The 16,445-nt window shown below is 35.5% G+C and overlaps 1 protein-coding gene across 4 annotated transcripts in view; it reads right to left on the bottom strand.

The window, feature by feature from the left end:
- Positions 1-16,445, bottom strand: part of htt (huntingtin) — a 242,530-nt gene that overhangs the window by 37,547 nt on the left and 188,538 nt on the right. For all 4 annotated transcript variants that reach the window (XM_051928233.1, XM_028801715.2, XM_051928234.1 and 1 more), the window contains 9 exons: positions 16,215-16,337; positions 15,061-15,274; positions 14,170-14,315; positions 10,595-10,772; positions 8,806-8,904; positions 5,701-5,888; positions 5,329-5,455; positions 2,233-2,336; positions 32-186 (listed from right to left, as the gene is read on the bottom strand). In XM_051928233.1, coding sequence (XP_051784193.1) covers positions 32-186; positions 2,233-2,336; positions 5,329-5,455; positions 5,701-5,888; positions 8,806-8,904; positions 10,595-10,772; positions 14,170-14,315; positions 15,061-15,274; positions 16,215-16,337 — 1,334 coding nt within the window. The remainder of the gene's footprint in view (positions 1-31; positions 187-2,232; positions 2,337-5,328; positions 5,456-5,700; positions 5,889-8,805; positions 8,905-10,594; positions 10,773-14,169; positions 14,316-15,060; positions 15,275-16,214; positions 16,338-16,445) is intronic.

The following is a 16,445-nucleotide window of genomic DNA, read 5'->3' as shown; positions in this document are numbered from 1 at the left end:
TGAACTATAACCAAATTAGCATTCATTTTACCGTGTATCAAGTGCTTTTAATGTCTTGTTTCTTGGTTGCTGTTCCAAACAACTTATAGCTGGGTTTCCTGCCATTGGGATTGTCATTGCACTTAACACCAAAGATGTAATGGCTTTTACCGCAAGAACATTAATCTGGGTCCTTTCAAGATCTTCCTGTAAGTAAAAAATAGCAGAAATCATAAACGTTCCATTCACATTAAAAAACTATTATCTCAGTGAGGACTGAAAGCATGAAAGGTCTGGTATTAAAGAAATTTGATTTGATTTAAAAAGGTCATCTCTCACATGGCTCACTTTTGCTTTTGTTTAAAAATAACAAAATGCAAGGAGCCACAATTATGACTGCTACACAGGCATTGTTGTTGGTCACTGCTGATACCAAGTGAATAAAACTAAAGAATTCCTCATCTATACACACAGTATATAAAAAAGTGATTTATGTAATCATTATCCATACATATCAGAGAGTGCCTTCTTAGGGAATCTCCTGTAGGCACCTCAAATTATTAATTAAATTAAATTATTGATTTTGTGAGAGATGAACCAAAAGCAAAGTTTATTTTATCACTACGTATTATATGTGAATAAACATTTTGATTCTGGAGAAACACAATGAATACAAAATCTGTTGAATCTAACTGTATACCCATTGCAAATTATTACACCCACAGCACTGTATGCTGTACACACAAAACAAATTATTAAGAACACTATACTGATAATTAGCATTCGTCCTGTGGCTCTCAAAACAGTTCGGTTCTTTGGGGCATGGATTCCATAAGATGCTAGAAACACTTATTCATGCTGTTGGTCCCAAATTCCGACTCTTCCATCTGTGCGCTTCAGCAGATATCAAGATTCATCAGACCAAGTTATCTTTTTTCCAGTCTTCAGCTGTCTAGTTTTGGAGAATTTGTGCACACTGCAGCCTTAGCCTACTGTTCTTGGCTGACATGAGTGGAACCTGATGTGCTCTTCTCCTGATTTTGCACCATACTGAGTAAACTGTAAGGACTTGTGTGTTAAAATCCCAAGAGATAAACAGTTACAGAAATATTTAAGCAAGCTTGTCTAGCACCCACACTCATGCCACAGTCAAAATCACTAAGATTACATTTTTTTCGCCATTTTAGTAATGATGTCAACATTAACTGAAAGTCCTGACTTGTATCTGCATGAGTTATTGCACTGCTTTATTGCCAAAAGATTGGCTGACAGATAATTTCATGATTTACATGGTGTACATACAGTATGTTCCTAATAATATGCCCAGTGAGTGTATGTTGGCTGGGTGGTTTTATTTTTTTTAGTTTATCAAATATGATACTAAAACACACTGCAAAAAAGAAAATAACACATGAATAAAATGTGTTTTCTTTTTTCATTTTTGTTTCACACTTTCTCATATTTAAAAACCATGCAGTTTAACATTGTTTGCATATTATTTCAAGCAGCTTTAACTGAATGGACCTCTTATAAATCATTTGCTTAAAGAGGTGTAAGGGAAACCGGAAAAATGCTAATTTTGAAGTGTGGCTCTGTTATATACTGTTTGTAAATGTCAAGCTTGACAATATGGGGCCTTTCACTTCATGGATGCAACACTGCTATTGTACAGGAATGGTGATGATAAAAACCTCTTAATACATTCTAGGGCTAGTGTGATTCTGACTTGACTAATTTGCTGATATTTAACATAATGAAACAAATTCCATTTTTATTATTGATCCTGTACACAGTACACATGTATTAATTTTATTGCACCTCCTTAGACTCCAGTATCATCATGGTCTACACCAGTGTTTCTCAACCATTGAGTCACAACCACTTGCTATTTTTTATAATGGTAGTGAGTCACTGCTTCTTCAAAGATCATGCTCGATTCACCAAAGGGAAAACTCCCAACTTCCCACCCCACTTTGAAGTTTGTGATTGATTTGTTATTCACCAAGTGGGGCCAAGGTCTTATGAGCGCACTCAGACTTCTCTGATGATTGCCCTTAATTCATCAAGGGGAATGGTTTCAACTCCTTAAAGGTTGAGAAGCACTGATTTAGACAATATCTAAAAATCCAAAAAATAAATAAACAAATAGCTAACCATGTTGAACAATATTATTAGGAAAATCAGTGTTTACTTCAAAACAAAGTTTTAACATATTGCTCCATGCTTTTAAGACTAAACCATTCTGGACTTTACCTCATGTTGGCTTTCCTCTTCATGGTTCATTGCAATAGGCTGCGTAACCAGAACACCAAGGAGAGTTGCCCAAGTTTCTTCAAACTGAGTACGACTAGTCCAACCTTAAAAATAAAGTAATGACAAAGTAAGTACTGTACACTAGGCACTTATTATATGTAGACTAAATAGTATAACGTGACTTTCATTGTTACTATAAATGATACTAAAGTAAAAAAAAAAAATATATTCAACTGAATAAACTGGAAGGTCATTAGTAGATATAAAAAGTAAAAAAGTAGTAGATATAAAAAGTAGAATAAAAAACTTTGACTGAGGGTCAAAGAAATTATTCTTAAAGTGTTACTTTAGAGGATGTAGTAACACAGTCTGTTCCAATTTGCTTTAAGACAGACAGAAGGTTTTCAAGTAATCAATAGAAGTTGGGACACTTGTGCAAATTGTTTGCTTCAACCTGCAGGGCTTAATTTACTTTAATTGCTGCAGAACATCTGTAGGTAATATCCTATTAGCTGTTCCCTGAAGAAGGCCCATTTGTAACATTTTCAAATTTGAGCTGAAAGAAAAGGTACAGCAACTCAAATAAACACATCAAAGCAGATGGGCCACAGAAGCAGGAGACCACACTGGGTGTCACTTTTTTCAAATAAGAACAGGCAGCTGTGGCTACAGTTTGTACAGGTTTACCAAAATTAGACAATAGAAGACTGAAAAAACAATGATGAGTTTCTGCTAAAAATACAAATGCCCATGGGAAATAAGGGTGTTGACTTGGGAACTGAGCAGTGCCCTTTAAATACAAATATCAAATGGCTGTATGCACAATATCAGAAAACAGCGCTCAGAAAAATAAATAGCTCATTATAAACAAAAAAAAAAGTTACATATCTTTTATGGCTATATAAAAATGAAAAAAAAAATCGCTATAAAAATATCACAGACTTCTTGAAAGGAACAGAAGCCCGTCTACAGATTTAAGCTCAAATCTTGTCTGAGTGGTAGGTAAAAACATTCCTTCCTGTACTGAATACTGTCTCTTGGATGGGGCACTCATTGCATGAATACAGAGAAATTTGTGAAAATATCATTTAGTTGGGGAGGGCTGGATTCAAGGAGTTTCCACCACAGAAAAGGATCTGTTTCAAGATCGATGTCATGTGAACTCAGGTAACCTGCTCGTTGCAATCTGTTTGCCTTCTTAGCTTTGCACATGTTTTAAACAAGCACAGGTAGAAGCACCCACAAAATAAAAAATAAATAAATAAATAAAGCTGGAAATCCACAAAGGGAGCAAATGAATCATGCATCTTAAAATTGTTTTTTATTCCTAAGCTTTCGATTCCTACCAGGAATCATCAGAGGAAAATAATTAGACTTACAGGAACCCAAGGCAATATACAGCAAATAAAGAAAGGGAGGATAGGGTGGGGGGATTGATGAGGTGGGGTTCAGAGGGTATTGGTCATAAAGTCTTACTTATTATTTGCACATTCTTCTTTTCAATCCTGCATAGGCTGGATTCATGTCCAAAAGAGTTCTCTGGCACTTTCAGTATTAGCCTTGAAATTTACTTGCACTGAGTCCCATTTAAATGTGTGTCCGGTCAAACTTGTATGTGTGTAAATCAGAGATCATGGGTCCTTTCTTTTAACTGCATTGCAATTTTCCTGTATTCATGTTGCAAATGTTTTAGATGTTACTATATATATATATATATATATATATATATATATATATATATATATATATATATATATATATATATATATATATATATATATATATATATATATACACGCACACACACTGTCAACTATGACTTTGCTCATCCCAGAACATCTTTAACTTCAACCTCACATAAGCTTTGTTTTGCTGACCTGGCTTCACTAATTACACTCACCAAAACTCTTTACTTGACTCATGATGTGAGCTGCCAGGTCCTTAAATGCAAAAATACTTAACCATCTAAATTATGTTGTCACATGCAAATCAATGATTAGATAAACACAGTAAAAGAGCAGGTTTATTTCTAAAATACTGCTTCCACAACATTAACCATTAATTTTATGTAATTTAAACAAAAAAGGATATAATAATAATTGCATTTATATAGCGCTTTTCTCACTACTCAAAGCGCTCAGCAATTACAGGTTGAGGGCCTTGCTCAAGGGCCCAACAGAGTCCCTTTTGGCATTTACGGGATTCGAACCAGCAACCTTCCAATTGCCAGTGCAGATCCCTAGCCTCAGAGCCTTTGATATTAAAATCAAAAATGTTTTTATACTTCAGTCAATAAAGTCAATAAAGATTAGTGCTTTAACTGCACTACATTGATAAAACTGCAACTTCTAGTATTGCCAATGATTTTAAGTGATGGATGACATAAATATACAGTGGAACCTCAGTTCACGACCATAATTTGTTCCAAAACTCTGGTCGTAAACTGATTTTTAAGCACAAATATTGTTAAATAAACCATAGAATGCACAGCATAATAGTAAACTAAATGTAAAAACATTGAATAACACTGAGAAAACCTTGAACAACAGAGAAAACTAACACTGCAATAGTTCACGCTATAGCGCAACCAACCGTTGGCTAAAAACACTTTTTTTTTTTTTAAATGAGTTTTAAGCACAGGGAAAAAAATGAACATTTGAAACAATCCGTCATTTAATAAACCACCAAGAAAAGTAACATTGCAACAATGCACGCTACGAACCGAAAACAGAAGTGAAAACAAAATCAAGCCCAGTGCATTCTTTTACTGCCTTCGTACCTTATGAGTCCAGCCCTCTCTCTCGCGCTGCCTGTGTATGTGCGTCTGTCTCTCGCACACGCTGCCTGTGTGAGTGTGTCTGTCTCTCTCTCTCACGCTGCCTGTTTGTGTGTGTGTGTGTCGCGCTCTCTTTCGCTCTCTGCACAGGAAATGCACAGGGAGAGACTGAACATATACAAACCAAAAGGCAAACTGGCTTGTTCGTATACCGAGTGTGTGGTCGTGAACCGAGGCAAACGTTTGGCAAACTTTTTGGTTCTAAACCGATTTGTACATGTACCCAGACATTCGTGAACCGAGGTAGTAAAGAATCTTACCCAAAACATTTACACGATACAAAAATTCTTTGAACACATCCTTCTCTTGCAGGAACTCTACTGGAATTTCTGGTAGTGTCGTACCATACTCTCCAGAAAGTTTGGGGGACCAGCCTAACTTCCAGACCTAAAATAAATAAATGTCAAAATAATATGCATTTTTATGTTCAAAGTTTAAAATTAATTACAAAACATAATACTGCAAGTAATGCCTAATAAAGAAAAAAAGAAGAAACCACTGCAAACATGTTATCAGCATACATTAATGTCTGCTGGATGAGATAGTTTTGTCTAATACTCAGAAGGTTTTCTTTTAAACATTCAATTACTTGTGTTTATTATTACCAAATATCAATATATTATTACACTTACCAGTGGAGGTACTCTTGCATAGCTGTTGACAAGAGGCAGTCTACCCAGACTAATGATTATATTGCGAAGAGGGGAAGACAAAAAGGCTGGAATTTTGTTGTTTCTCAAATGCCCAAAAGACAGAATTGTGTGTAGACTTTCCACTAATTCAACCATTACTTCACAAGCCTTTCTGATATTCAATGGACCTGCAATGCACAACAAAGCAGAACATAAACAGTGTTACAATAATAAGGCTCAATCTAACAGCTTGTATCATATACCTACTCCCTTTCCCACAGAGAGAGCAGAAATAGGAAAATGTTAATATAGAGCAATTACTCAAAGACTCCAGAATGACCGAAAAGGTTAGCAACATTTCATCATGTTAAATGGCACAATGGATAATACTTTTTTGTTGTTTCTTAGAAGGTGAATATGTAGGTCAGTCATTTTCTAACCACTTAATCCTGAACAGGGTTGTGGGGGTCTGTTGGAACCTATCCCAGATAGCATAAGGCGCAACGCAGGAACAAACCCTGGACAGGTCACCAGACCATCGCAGTGCAAACACATACAAACACACACACCCCAGTCACACACTACAGCCAATTTAGGAATGCCAATCCACTTAACTTGCATGTCTTTGGACTATGTGAAGAAACCAAAGCACCAATAGGAGACCCATGCAGATATGGGGAGAACATGCAAACTCCACACAGTGAGGACCCGGGATGCAAACCCTGGTCTCCCTACTGCGAGGCAGCAGCACCATATCTGTGCCACCCTAAAGTAAATCTATGTTTTCTAATTTTAAATAAATCAGAATAAACACTAGTAGATTAATGTAACATGTTTGTCAATATCTTCTGCTTATATCCTGGCTATCTGTACACATCTAATAGTCAAGTTCCTACTTCTTTCAGAAGAATATTTTTTATATTATTACTAGGAGTGATAACACAAATGAAAAATATCTGTATAAATTTTAAATATCAAATAATGGCATACACTTTGATACTTGTGTTTTTAGAAATTGCATTGGCAACATTTTTATTTTCTTTGTTGTTTTTAGAATGAAATGTACTGCTATTTTATTTAAATGAAATAATTTCCTATATAATCAAGCTACTGTACTGCAGTAGGAAATTAATCTGTGATGTTAGCAACACCAACAATGCAGACTGCACATATGATATGAGATCAATCACTCCAGATCACAGGGTAGTTTCTTACATGTTTATTTTGAACGATTTCCTCATCTAATGATTATTTGATTTTTTTTTATTTATTTGTGACTGAAACATGGCTAACTTCAGGTGAGTTAACCCCTTTCACTGAATTAGAACCCACCGACTAAGTTTTTTAGTTCCCCAAGGTCTGCTGGTCAGGGTGGGTGGATTAGCAGCAATATTTAAAAGTCGATATTACTGTCACCGTTTTAAAACCATTTTTAATCTGGACTTTACTGACTTGTCAAATTTCAAACACACTTCCAAGCTACCCTTTCTTGTAAAATTCTGGAGAAGATTGTATTTCTACAGCTGCAAACTTTCTTAAAGAAAGTTTCTTAGATGAAAATGGCATGTTTGAAGAATTTCAGTCTGGTTTAAAGACACACCATAGCACGGAGTCTGCACTTCTAAGGGTTCTAAATGATTGCTTTTTAATAAGTGGTTCTGGGCATACTCTGGTCATATTGCTACAATGACTGCAGCATTTGATACAGTTAACTATGACATCCTTATCGCCTGTCTGGAGCAGTATGTGGGTATACAAGGAACGGCTTTGGAATGGTCCAGGTCATATGTCACAGGCAGAAGCTTTTTAGTCAGCCTGTGCAATTTCTCCTTATCCTCTGTGCCTATCACCTCTGGGGTTCCTCAAGGATCTATTCTGGGGCCTGTTCTTTTTTCACTCTACATGTTGCCCTTAGGTTCCATTTTTAAAAAACACAATATTTCCTTCCATTGTTACGCAGATGATATACAGATATATATATATAAGAATAACTGACGTCAAGATCAAAGAGGGCATTTTTGTTGGTCCTCGGATCAGACATACTATGAGTGACAAGCGGTTTGAAGATCCGTTAGTTGGGCCGGAAAAAATTGCCTGGAAAGCCTTCAAAGACGTTGTTGACAATTTTCTGGGCAATTACAGAGCCCCAAACTACATTCAGCTGGTAGACAAACTTCCCAAAGCATACAAGACAATGAAGTGCAACATGTCACTCAAGATTCATTTTCTCCACCCACACTTGGACTTCTTCCCCGCAAATCTTGGTGCTGTCAGTGACGAACATGGTGAAAGGTTTCACCAGGACATTGCTACGATGGAGAAACAATACCAGGGCAACTGGAATCCGTAAATGATTGCTGACTACTGTTGAACACTACAATGTGATGCACCAGACATTGAATACAAAAGAAAATCAGGAGCAAAACACTTTTAATTCTGTTACATTTAATAGCTTATGTGAAACATAAACTGACTAAAACCAAAATTATATTTGTGCATACCCAGTATGTAACTGTCACAATCAGCAAAACCTTTTCAGGAAGCAAGACTTTTCAAAAAAATTGTTGTGCAATGTAATCATTAGTTGTCAGGAAAAGTAAGAAGGCATACGATTTAAGTACATGTCCAAACTAATTATGAACATAAAAACCCATTTCTTGTAAATTGCATCTTTAGAAAGAAACAAAATGGTGCAAATTTTGTGAGTAGTCTTGTGTAACAATATCAGCATGAGCCAATAGAAAATAGAGGATAAAGAATTTCTCCCCCTAAACAAAGCATCAGTGTTTATAAACAACTCACATACAGAAAAGAAAAAAAAAACTTTAAATATTATTAAGAACAGCAAAAGAAAAAGGAACAGGAAAACATCACTTTAATTCACATTATTAAGTTTGTGAATTGAACTTAAACCACAGAATACTGAAAACCCATTCCTTTCTACATTTCACAAAGGGTAAACTTAAAGGGGAAACTATTTGTTTATGTACTGTAAGATAGTAACATAAACTATATAAACTTAAGTATTACATTTTTGGGTTAATACCGCGTCTTCAAGAAACAATACATGCTACCCTGGTTGATTCAAGTTGCAGCAACACTTACGCTCAAGTGTAGAGTCTATCTCATCCATCTCTTTTTGTCCATCTCTGGTGACTGTTTTCTTCTCACGGCACAGAAGCTGGTCACCAGGCTTGACTGCCACTAAAACATTTGAGATAAACGAAAATTAATAATATCAAATATTCACATAATATAACAACCAAAAGCTGCTACCATTTAACAATATTCAGTAGTTACCGGTGGAGTCAGTTTGGTTTATACTGTACTTTTAATTTTTTTTTTTTTAAATATTAGCCAACATTTAATACAATGTGCATTGATGTGTACTTAGTTGGGGATATTATAGCACATCAGGTACTGGTACTGACCTTGAGCCTTAGATTTACTTCTGGCTATGACAGCCTTCTTTTAACTCTTGCAAATCAGAAAAATATTGATATAAGCTCATGGTTACATTACAAAATGGTTGAACAACATAGTTGTCATAGTGGATGTGTCAAAATACACTACAGAATCTAATCCAAAGATTAAAACAATTAGCGTGACCAAAACACGATTTTATATAGCATACTTCTGCATTTAATTTTTTTCTTTAGCCCTTAAGAGTAATACCAATTTTGGTAAGCAATACCAGCAGTATAACCATATCACTGTGCTCATGAGATTAAAAAGAGAAAATGGAGTAAAAATGGTAATTCTGAATTTCAGATGCCAATCACTTTGATTAGAGTTAAAAAAAGGTTCTTAAACACCCAACCAAAAAAGCACTTTAAAGATGCAGTCGGGCACAGAAAAAGCAGAGGTGACATTTAATTCATCATCTTCAGGAACTTTTTTCAGAAATCAGGGACTTTTTAGTAACTCAGGAAGTTTTGTAGCATTCCCACTCCAGGAACTTGGGCCGTTTGCAGTTCCTAGTAAAACATTTTTAGGCCCTACTCCAGGATATGTAATTTTCCTTCAAACAGGAAATATCATGGGTGGGACTCAGGCAACAAATTGAATTGTTCTAACTGGTTAGCTACAAGCACTGGCACCATCTTGCAGATCTGTTAGTAATCTGGATAGAGTGCCACACTTCACACCACATCACTCTTCATAGCCGCTTCACTGCTGTGCCACACCATTAAAAATATCATATCATCAATTATCCCTCCCCAGGTGAATGCACGATCACAATGAAGCAATAAGGTGCATGGCTCCTCAGTGAACTCGCACTTGATTTGAAGCATGAACTTCCAATTGTGCCACACTTCACTCTGCATCATTGTTCATAGACCCCTCCTTGGTGTACCACACAATGCACCACATTGAAGCAGTAATCTCCCAGTCAACTTGTGACTACTTTGAAACAATAAGGTGCTTGGGTCCACTGTGGACTCCTCACTTTGCACTGCATCATTCTTCTTTTCACGTCAAATAATTTACATGAAGGATATAGTTCTTACTGTTTGGTGGGAACACAACATGCGAAAATACCCATGGATCACAGGTGGGCCACAGCCAAAATCTACATGGGGTAAGTAATATATAAAAAAAATTTTTGTGTGGAGTGTTCCTTCAATTACATTTTTTTCTATATACTCTTAGTATTTATAACTACTAATTAAATACAAGCAGGAAAGTCTTGTTGTCATAGTCACATAATGAAAGAAATCTGCATTATATATGGCAAAGGAAGTGATATAAAATTCAGCCTTATAAAACCAAGCACAACCTTTAGCAGAATTTGCAAGTGGCAACTAAAAAGAGAAGTCTTGCCAAATCACTATCATAACAAAGGTAGCTATTATCATTTAGACATATATTCTATAGAAATAGGTTCCTATACCTGATTCAATGATGAATTTAATACAGTTGATTAAGGAACAGGCCTCTGTCACATAAACAGAAGAAGAAAGCAAGTTCCAGATGACTGGATGTTGTAAAGCTAAGCAGCAGGAATCCACTACACTTTGAAGGTCAATGCTTAGTGGAATGTGATCGTTTATTAGATTCCATGTCATAACCTAAAAAGTAAATAAAGAAAACTACATTAATAAAAAAGTGCAAAGTAAAACATTTTATTGATAGTTCAACCTCTGTGCTGTGAAGACAGTGTTAAAACCATTAGTCCTGAGTATCACTCGAGCAACTGTATAAACATGACATACATAAGCCTCAGGCCCAAGCATTACCCAGGCAACGTTATAGATGCATCTTCTCCTTGACTCATAATGGCATCTCGTAAAAAACATTTTTCAGCAGCCCAGGTGTTGCATGCTATTGACAGTAATATAACCAGTGATGTTGAGAAGCTTCTCGTTAGCAGTGATGAAGAAGTGAATCTGTCTTCAGGCAGCGAAACTGAAATGGATAGTGAAACCAAAAGAGATTCTGATGAATCTGAAAGTGATGCTCGTGTTTAGGTTTCTGTTGACCCTGCTTCACATAAACTGGCACCACCTCATATTGATATTGTGGGGCACCCAGGGATAAAAGTGAACATTGACAGCTAAGATCCACTTACTTACTTGAAGTTATTTCTTGATGATGATGCTTGTGAAAACTGTTGTTGAGATGAACCATTATGCTGAACAGTGTCGTTTAAATGACCGTACACCTAAGCAATTTTCCGGTTCAAAGATATACCACACAAAAGACATATTTTGATAGTATATACAGTATTAGTATCATTATTAATATTCATTTCATATTATTACTATTCATTATTATTTGTATCATTATTATACTTTTTACACTTCTGAGTTTGTACTTTGTGTTTTGCACGTTTTCTGAGTTTGTACTTTGTGTTTTGCACGTTTTATAGTAGAAAAATGAGACTTAAAGAAAATGTCATTTTTTTTCAAGCCAAAAAAGATGCAACGCTTTTTACATGTTGTTTTGAGAAAAAATGTAATGCTAAGTAGGTTAAATATAAAAGTGAGAAAATAAGGATGTTTAATATTAAATAAAACTTTTTCCTAAAATTAAAAAGAGCAAATTAAATTCAAAAGTAAAAGGCAACTACAAGAAGCAAAAAAAAACTAGAAATATAGAAAATTGCAAGCAGGCTCATTCACAAGTGGTACTGATGCTTGAGAATACATTTTATTATAAAAACAGTACAGCTCATATAAGCATCACAGTAGAGTGGGAAAAAAAAAAAACAACAGGCAAAAATTCACAATTGTAAACCTTTGTTACAGTTAGGTCCATAAACATTTGGACAGAGACAACTTTTTTCTAATTTTGGTTCTGTACATTACCACAATGAGTTTTAAATGAAACAACTCAGATGCAGTTGAAGTGCAGACTTTCAGCTTTAATTCAGTGAGGTGAACAAAACGATTGCATAAAAATGTGAGGCAACTAAAGCATTTTTTTAACACAATCCCTTCATTTCAGGGGCTCAAAAGTAATTGGACAATTGACTCAAAGGCTATTTCATGGGCAGGTGTGGGCAAGTCCGTTGTTATGTCATTATCAATTAAGCAGATAAAAGGCCTGGAGTTGATTTGAGGTGTGGTGCTTGCATGTGGAAGATTTTGCTGTGAACAGACAACATGCGGTCAAAGGAGCTCTCCATGCAGGTGAAAGAAGCCATCCTTAAGCTGCGAAAACAGAAAAAACCCATCCGAGAAATTGCTACAATATTATGAGTGGCAAAATCTACAGTTTGGTACATCCTGAGAAAGAAAGGAAGCACTGGTGAACTCAGCAACGCAAAAAGACCTGTACGTCCACGGAAGACAACAGTGGTGGATGATCGCAGAATCATTTCCATGGTGAAGAGAAACCCCTTCACAACAGCCAACCAAGTGAACAACACTCTCCAGGGGCTAGGCGTATCGATATCCAAGTCTACCATAAAGAGAAGACTGCATGAAAGTAAATACAGAGGGTGCACTGCAAGGTGCAAGCCACTCATAAGCCTCAAGAATAGAAAGGCTAGATTGGACTTTGCTAAAGAACATCTAAAACAGCCAGCACAGTTCTGGAAATACATTGTTTGGACAGATGAAACCAAGATCAACCTCTACCAGAATGATGGCAAGAAAAAAGTATGGAGAAGGCGTGGAACAGCTCATTATCCAAAGCATACCAAATCATCTGTAAAACACGGTGGAGGCAGTGTGACGGCTTGGGCGTGCATGGGTGCCAGTGGCACTGGGACACTAGTGTTTATTGATGATGTGACACAGGACAGAAGCAGACAAATGAATTCTGAGGTGTTCAGAGACATACTGTCTGCTCAAATCCAGCTAAATGCAGTCAGATTGATTGGGCGGTGTTTCATGATACAGATGGACAATGACCCAAAACATACAGCCAAAGCAACCCAGGAGTTTATTAAAGCAAAGAAGTGGAAAATTCTTGAATGGCCAAGTCAGTCACCTGATCTTAACCCAATTGAGCATGCATTTCACTAGTTGAAGACTAAACTTCAGACAGAAAGGCCCACAAACAAACAACAACTGAAAGCCGCTGCAGTAAAGGCCTGGCAGAGCATTAAAAAGGAGGAAACCCTGCATCTGGTGATGTCCATGAGTTCAAGACTTCAGGCTGTCATTGCCAGCAAAGGGGTTTCAACCAAGTATTAGAAATGAACGTTTTATTTCCAGTTATTTAATTTGTCCAATTACTTTTGAGCCCCTGAAATGAAGGGATTGTGTTAAAAATGCTTTAGTTGCCTCACATTTTTATGCAATCATTTTGTTCACCCCACTGAATTAAAGCTGAAAGTCTGCACTTCAACTGCAACTGCAAGTTGTTTCATTTAAAATTCATTGCGGTAATGTACAGAACCAAAATTAGAAAAAAAGTTCTCTGTCCAAATATTTATGGACCTAACTGTATTTCTCAGGCATGGGAATACACATTTTTTTTTCCTTTTTTGCAAATGTACACTGGCACTTTTTCCAGAATTACCCTTTGATTTGCACTTGAGATGTCTATAGTAAGCATCACAATCTAGTCTCATGCTATTATTTTAAGAAAAACTTTTGTGGTGATAGACATAACACCATACAAGCAGTTAGATTTTAGCACAGACACATTGTACCTTGGTGTTAGTTGTGCCACTTAAGCTCATCCATACATCTACCTAGACTGTTTATCTAGAGCAGGGTTGTGGGGCAGCTTGAGTTTATCCCAGCAAACATGAGGTTGCAAGGCAGGAACAACACTTGAACAAGGTGCCAGTCCATCACAGGGTGACAACACACTCAGTAGGGTCAATACAGCATTGTCAATCCACATGACCTGCACTTCAACCCATATATAACATTTTTTATGATGACATAGCTTAGCTTTAAAGTCATTTATCAAACTTATTAGAGAAGAGAATAATAACAATAGAAGCTCACATAGTCTCCTAATAATACAAAAAGAATTATAAAATATATATTTTCAAGTTATGCCTACCTCAATTCCTAAAACAGCAAATTTAGTAATATATTCCTCTTTGTCATGTGGAATATGAAAAGCTGAGGTTAATTTTGGAATTGACAGCAGGTACTGGATGAGGGTCCTGCTAAGAGTAACTACAGTATGGTAGAAGTTTGAATCTCCTAGAGAGAGAGACAGACAGAGAGAGAGTTAATGTTACTTTCAATCAGTATGTGATACACTGGAGGAATAACAACCAAAAAAGTTTTGGGTTCACATTATTCCAAATATTTTCTCAAAGTAGAAGACTCGATGACATGATTGTAATCATACTAGATGTAACCATAAACATGCTTTTTCAAACACAGAATAAAAGAATTTAACATTAAATATAATAAGAACAGATTTAGTTTATAATTTTAAAAAGTTGATTCTTCTGCCCAAATCTTATTTATAGTTGGAGTCAGTATTTACCACATTTTTACTTGTAGCCAAACAAATGCCTCGCAAAGAAAATAATAATCTCTATCCTCAGACTGCTTTTTAATCTTTTAAAATCCATATAGTAATGCATTACAGTGTTGCATTTTTGTTAAAATCCTTTTGTTAATTAAAATTAAATTACTTTTCAAAACAAATAAAGGTCTTTATATTAACAAATTCAGTGTGCTGGTTGCTGAAATTGATGCATACCATTAAAAAAAGAAATTAAGAACAAAACTGGTTTGTATGGAAAGGTTAGTGATTCATCAGGTAAATTACCACAGGGAATAAATTAAGAACAATTTGGGCACAAAACTGATACCCAGAAATTTTTAACAATCAAAGTGGCCATGATCAAAACAGTCTACACAATTAGAAAATTTAAACCAGAGTTGTGGATAAATACAGTATTTATTAAAAATATATATATGTAAATACTTTTACCATACAACTCTCCCAGTAAACTGAAGTACTTGGTGCATTCAGAAGATTTAAGTGGTGGAAAAACTTGGTGGCCACTGGGCAGACGCTGGACATTCCTAGAAATGTGATCCAAGGTTACTTGGAGGGCTGTTTTAAACAAGGCACTGCCCTGTTCCCTACAGATTCTTTGTAACCCAAGACTAAGGCAAGGTGCAAGAAGATGTAAATTGAAATCCTGGGAAAAAAATCAAAATCAGTGTTAAAGGATTATAAAAAAAAGCCTGAGTAAAGTCTGTATTATGGACATAAACACAATCATATTATTGAATATAACTTGCTAGTAGAGGGATGTTAAAATAAGTATATACTGAGCAGACATTGCTCTTTTATTTGGAAGCAACAAAAGCATTTGATTAGAAAAGGTGTATATGATATTTTTACCTTGATTTTTCAGAAGGTTTTTGGTTAAGTTGCCATGTGAAAAATCAGTGATCAAACTAAAAGTATTTGTACTATTTAAAAAAGAATCACAATTTTTCATAAAACAAGTTAAAACTGACAAAAATAATTGGTACCCATCATTTTTATTCTATATTCCATACAACACTTTGCTTTTGATATATAAAGATATATAATTTACAAAATAAAACAAATAAAAATGGCACTGACAAAATTATATGGTGCCCCAGCCTAATATTTTGTAGCATACCTTTTGAGGTGCTAAGTGTAATAAAAGCTGCAAACTCCACACAGAGAGAACCCGGGATGCAAATTCTGATCTCTTTTCTGCAAGGTAGCAGCACTACCTATGCATCACTGTGCCACCCTCAATGTTAATTTGGATTCTGATCAGGACTCATAGTAGACCACTTTAGAACATTCCAATGTTTTGTTTAATCATTTGGGTTTGGCTCTCTGAACCTCAAAGAATACTATTCAAGACGGATTGATTTTCAACTGACTGAAATATAAAAATGCAAACTTGAACAAAGTCAAATTTTCTATGTTTTCTATAAAATATGGGTTTATGAGATTCACAAATTATTGCATTCTTTTTGTATTTACATTTGAAACAGCGTCCCAACTTTTTTTGGAATTGGGATTGTATTTGTAAGTATTCTTCTTAAAGACTGTAAATATTAAAAAAAAATATAGTGGATTGAGTATTTATTTACCTCTCGAGTCATGATGGAGAAGAGATCATCTTGGGGAAGTTTAGTCAGCAGTTCTGTTGACTCAAGCAAAGCAGTGTCTGTGGACATGCAGCACTGTGATCGAACTAGGGAAATATACCAGTCCTAATATTAACAAAAAAAAGAATGAAAAAGGTTAAAGTATTAAGGGACAATGATATAAATTAATTAAACTGAATTAAAATCTAGAACTAAATTGAATATTTATTTGGT

The sequence above is a fragment of the Erpetoichthys calabaricus genome, chromosome 5 (genome assembly GCF_900747795.2).
Source record: "Erpetoichthys calabaricus chromosome 5, fErpCal1.3, whole genome shotgun sequence".
Lineage (NCBI taxonomy): Eukaryota > Metazoa > Chordata > Cladistia > Polypteriformes > Polypteridae > Erpetoichthys > Erpetoichthys calabaricus.
The sequence above is the reverse complement of the archived record's forward strand: the minus strand, read 5'-3'. Positions and strand labels throughout refer to the sequence as shown.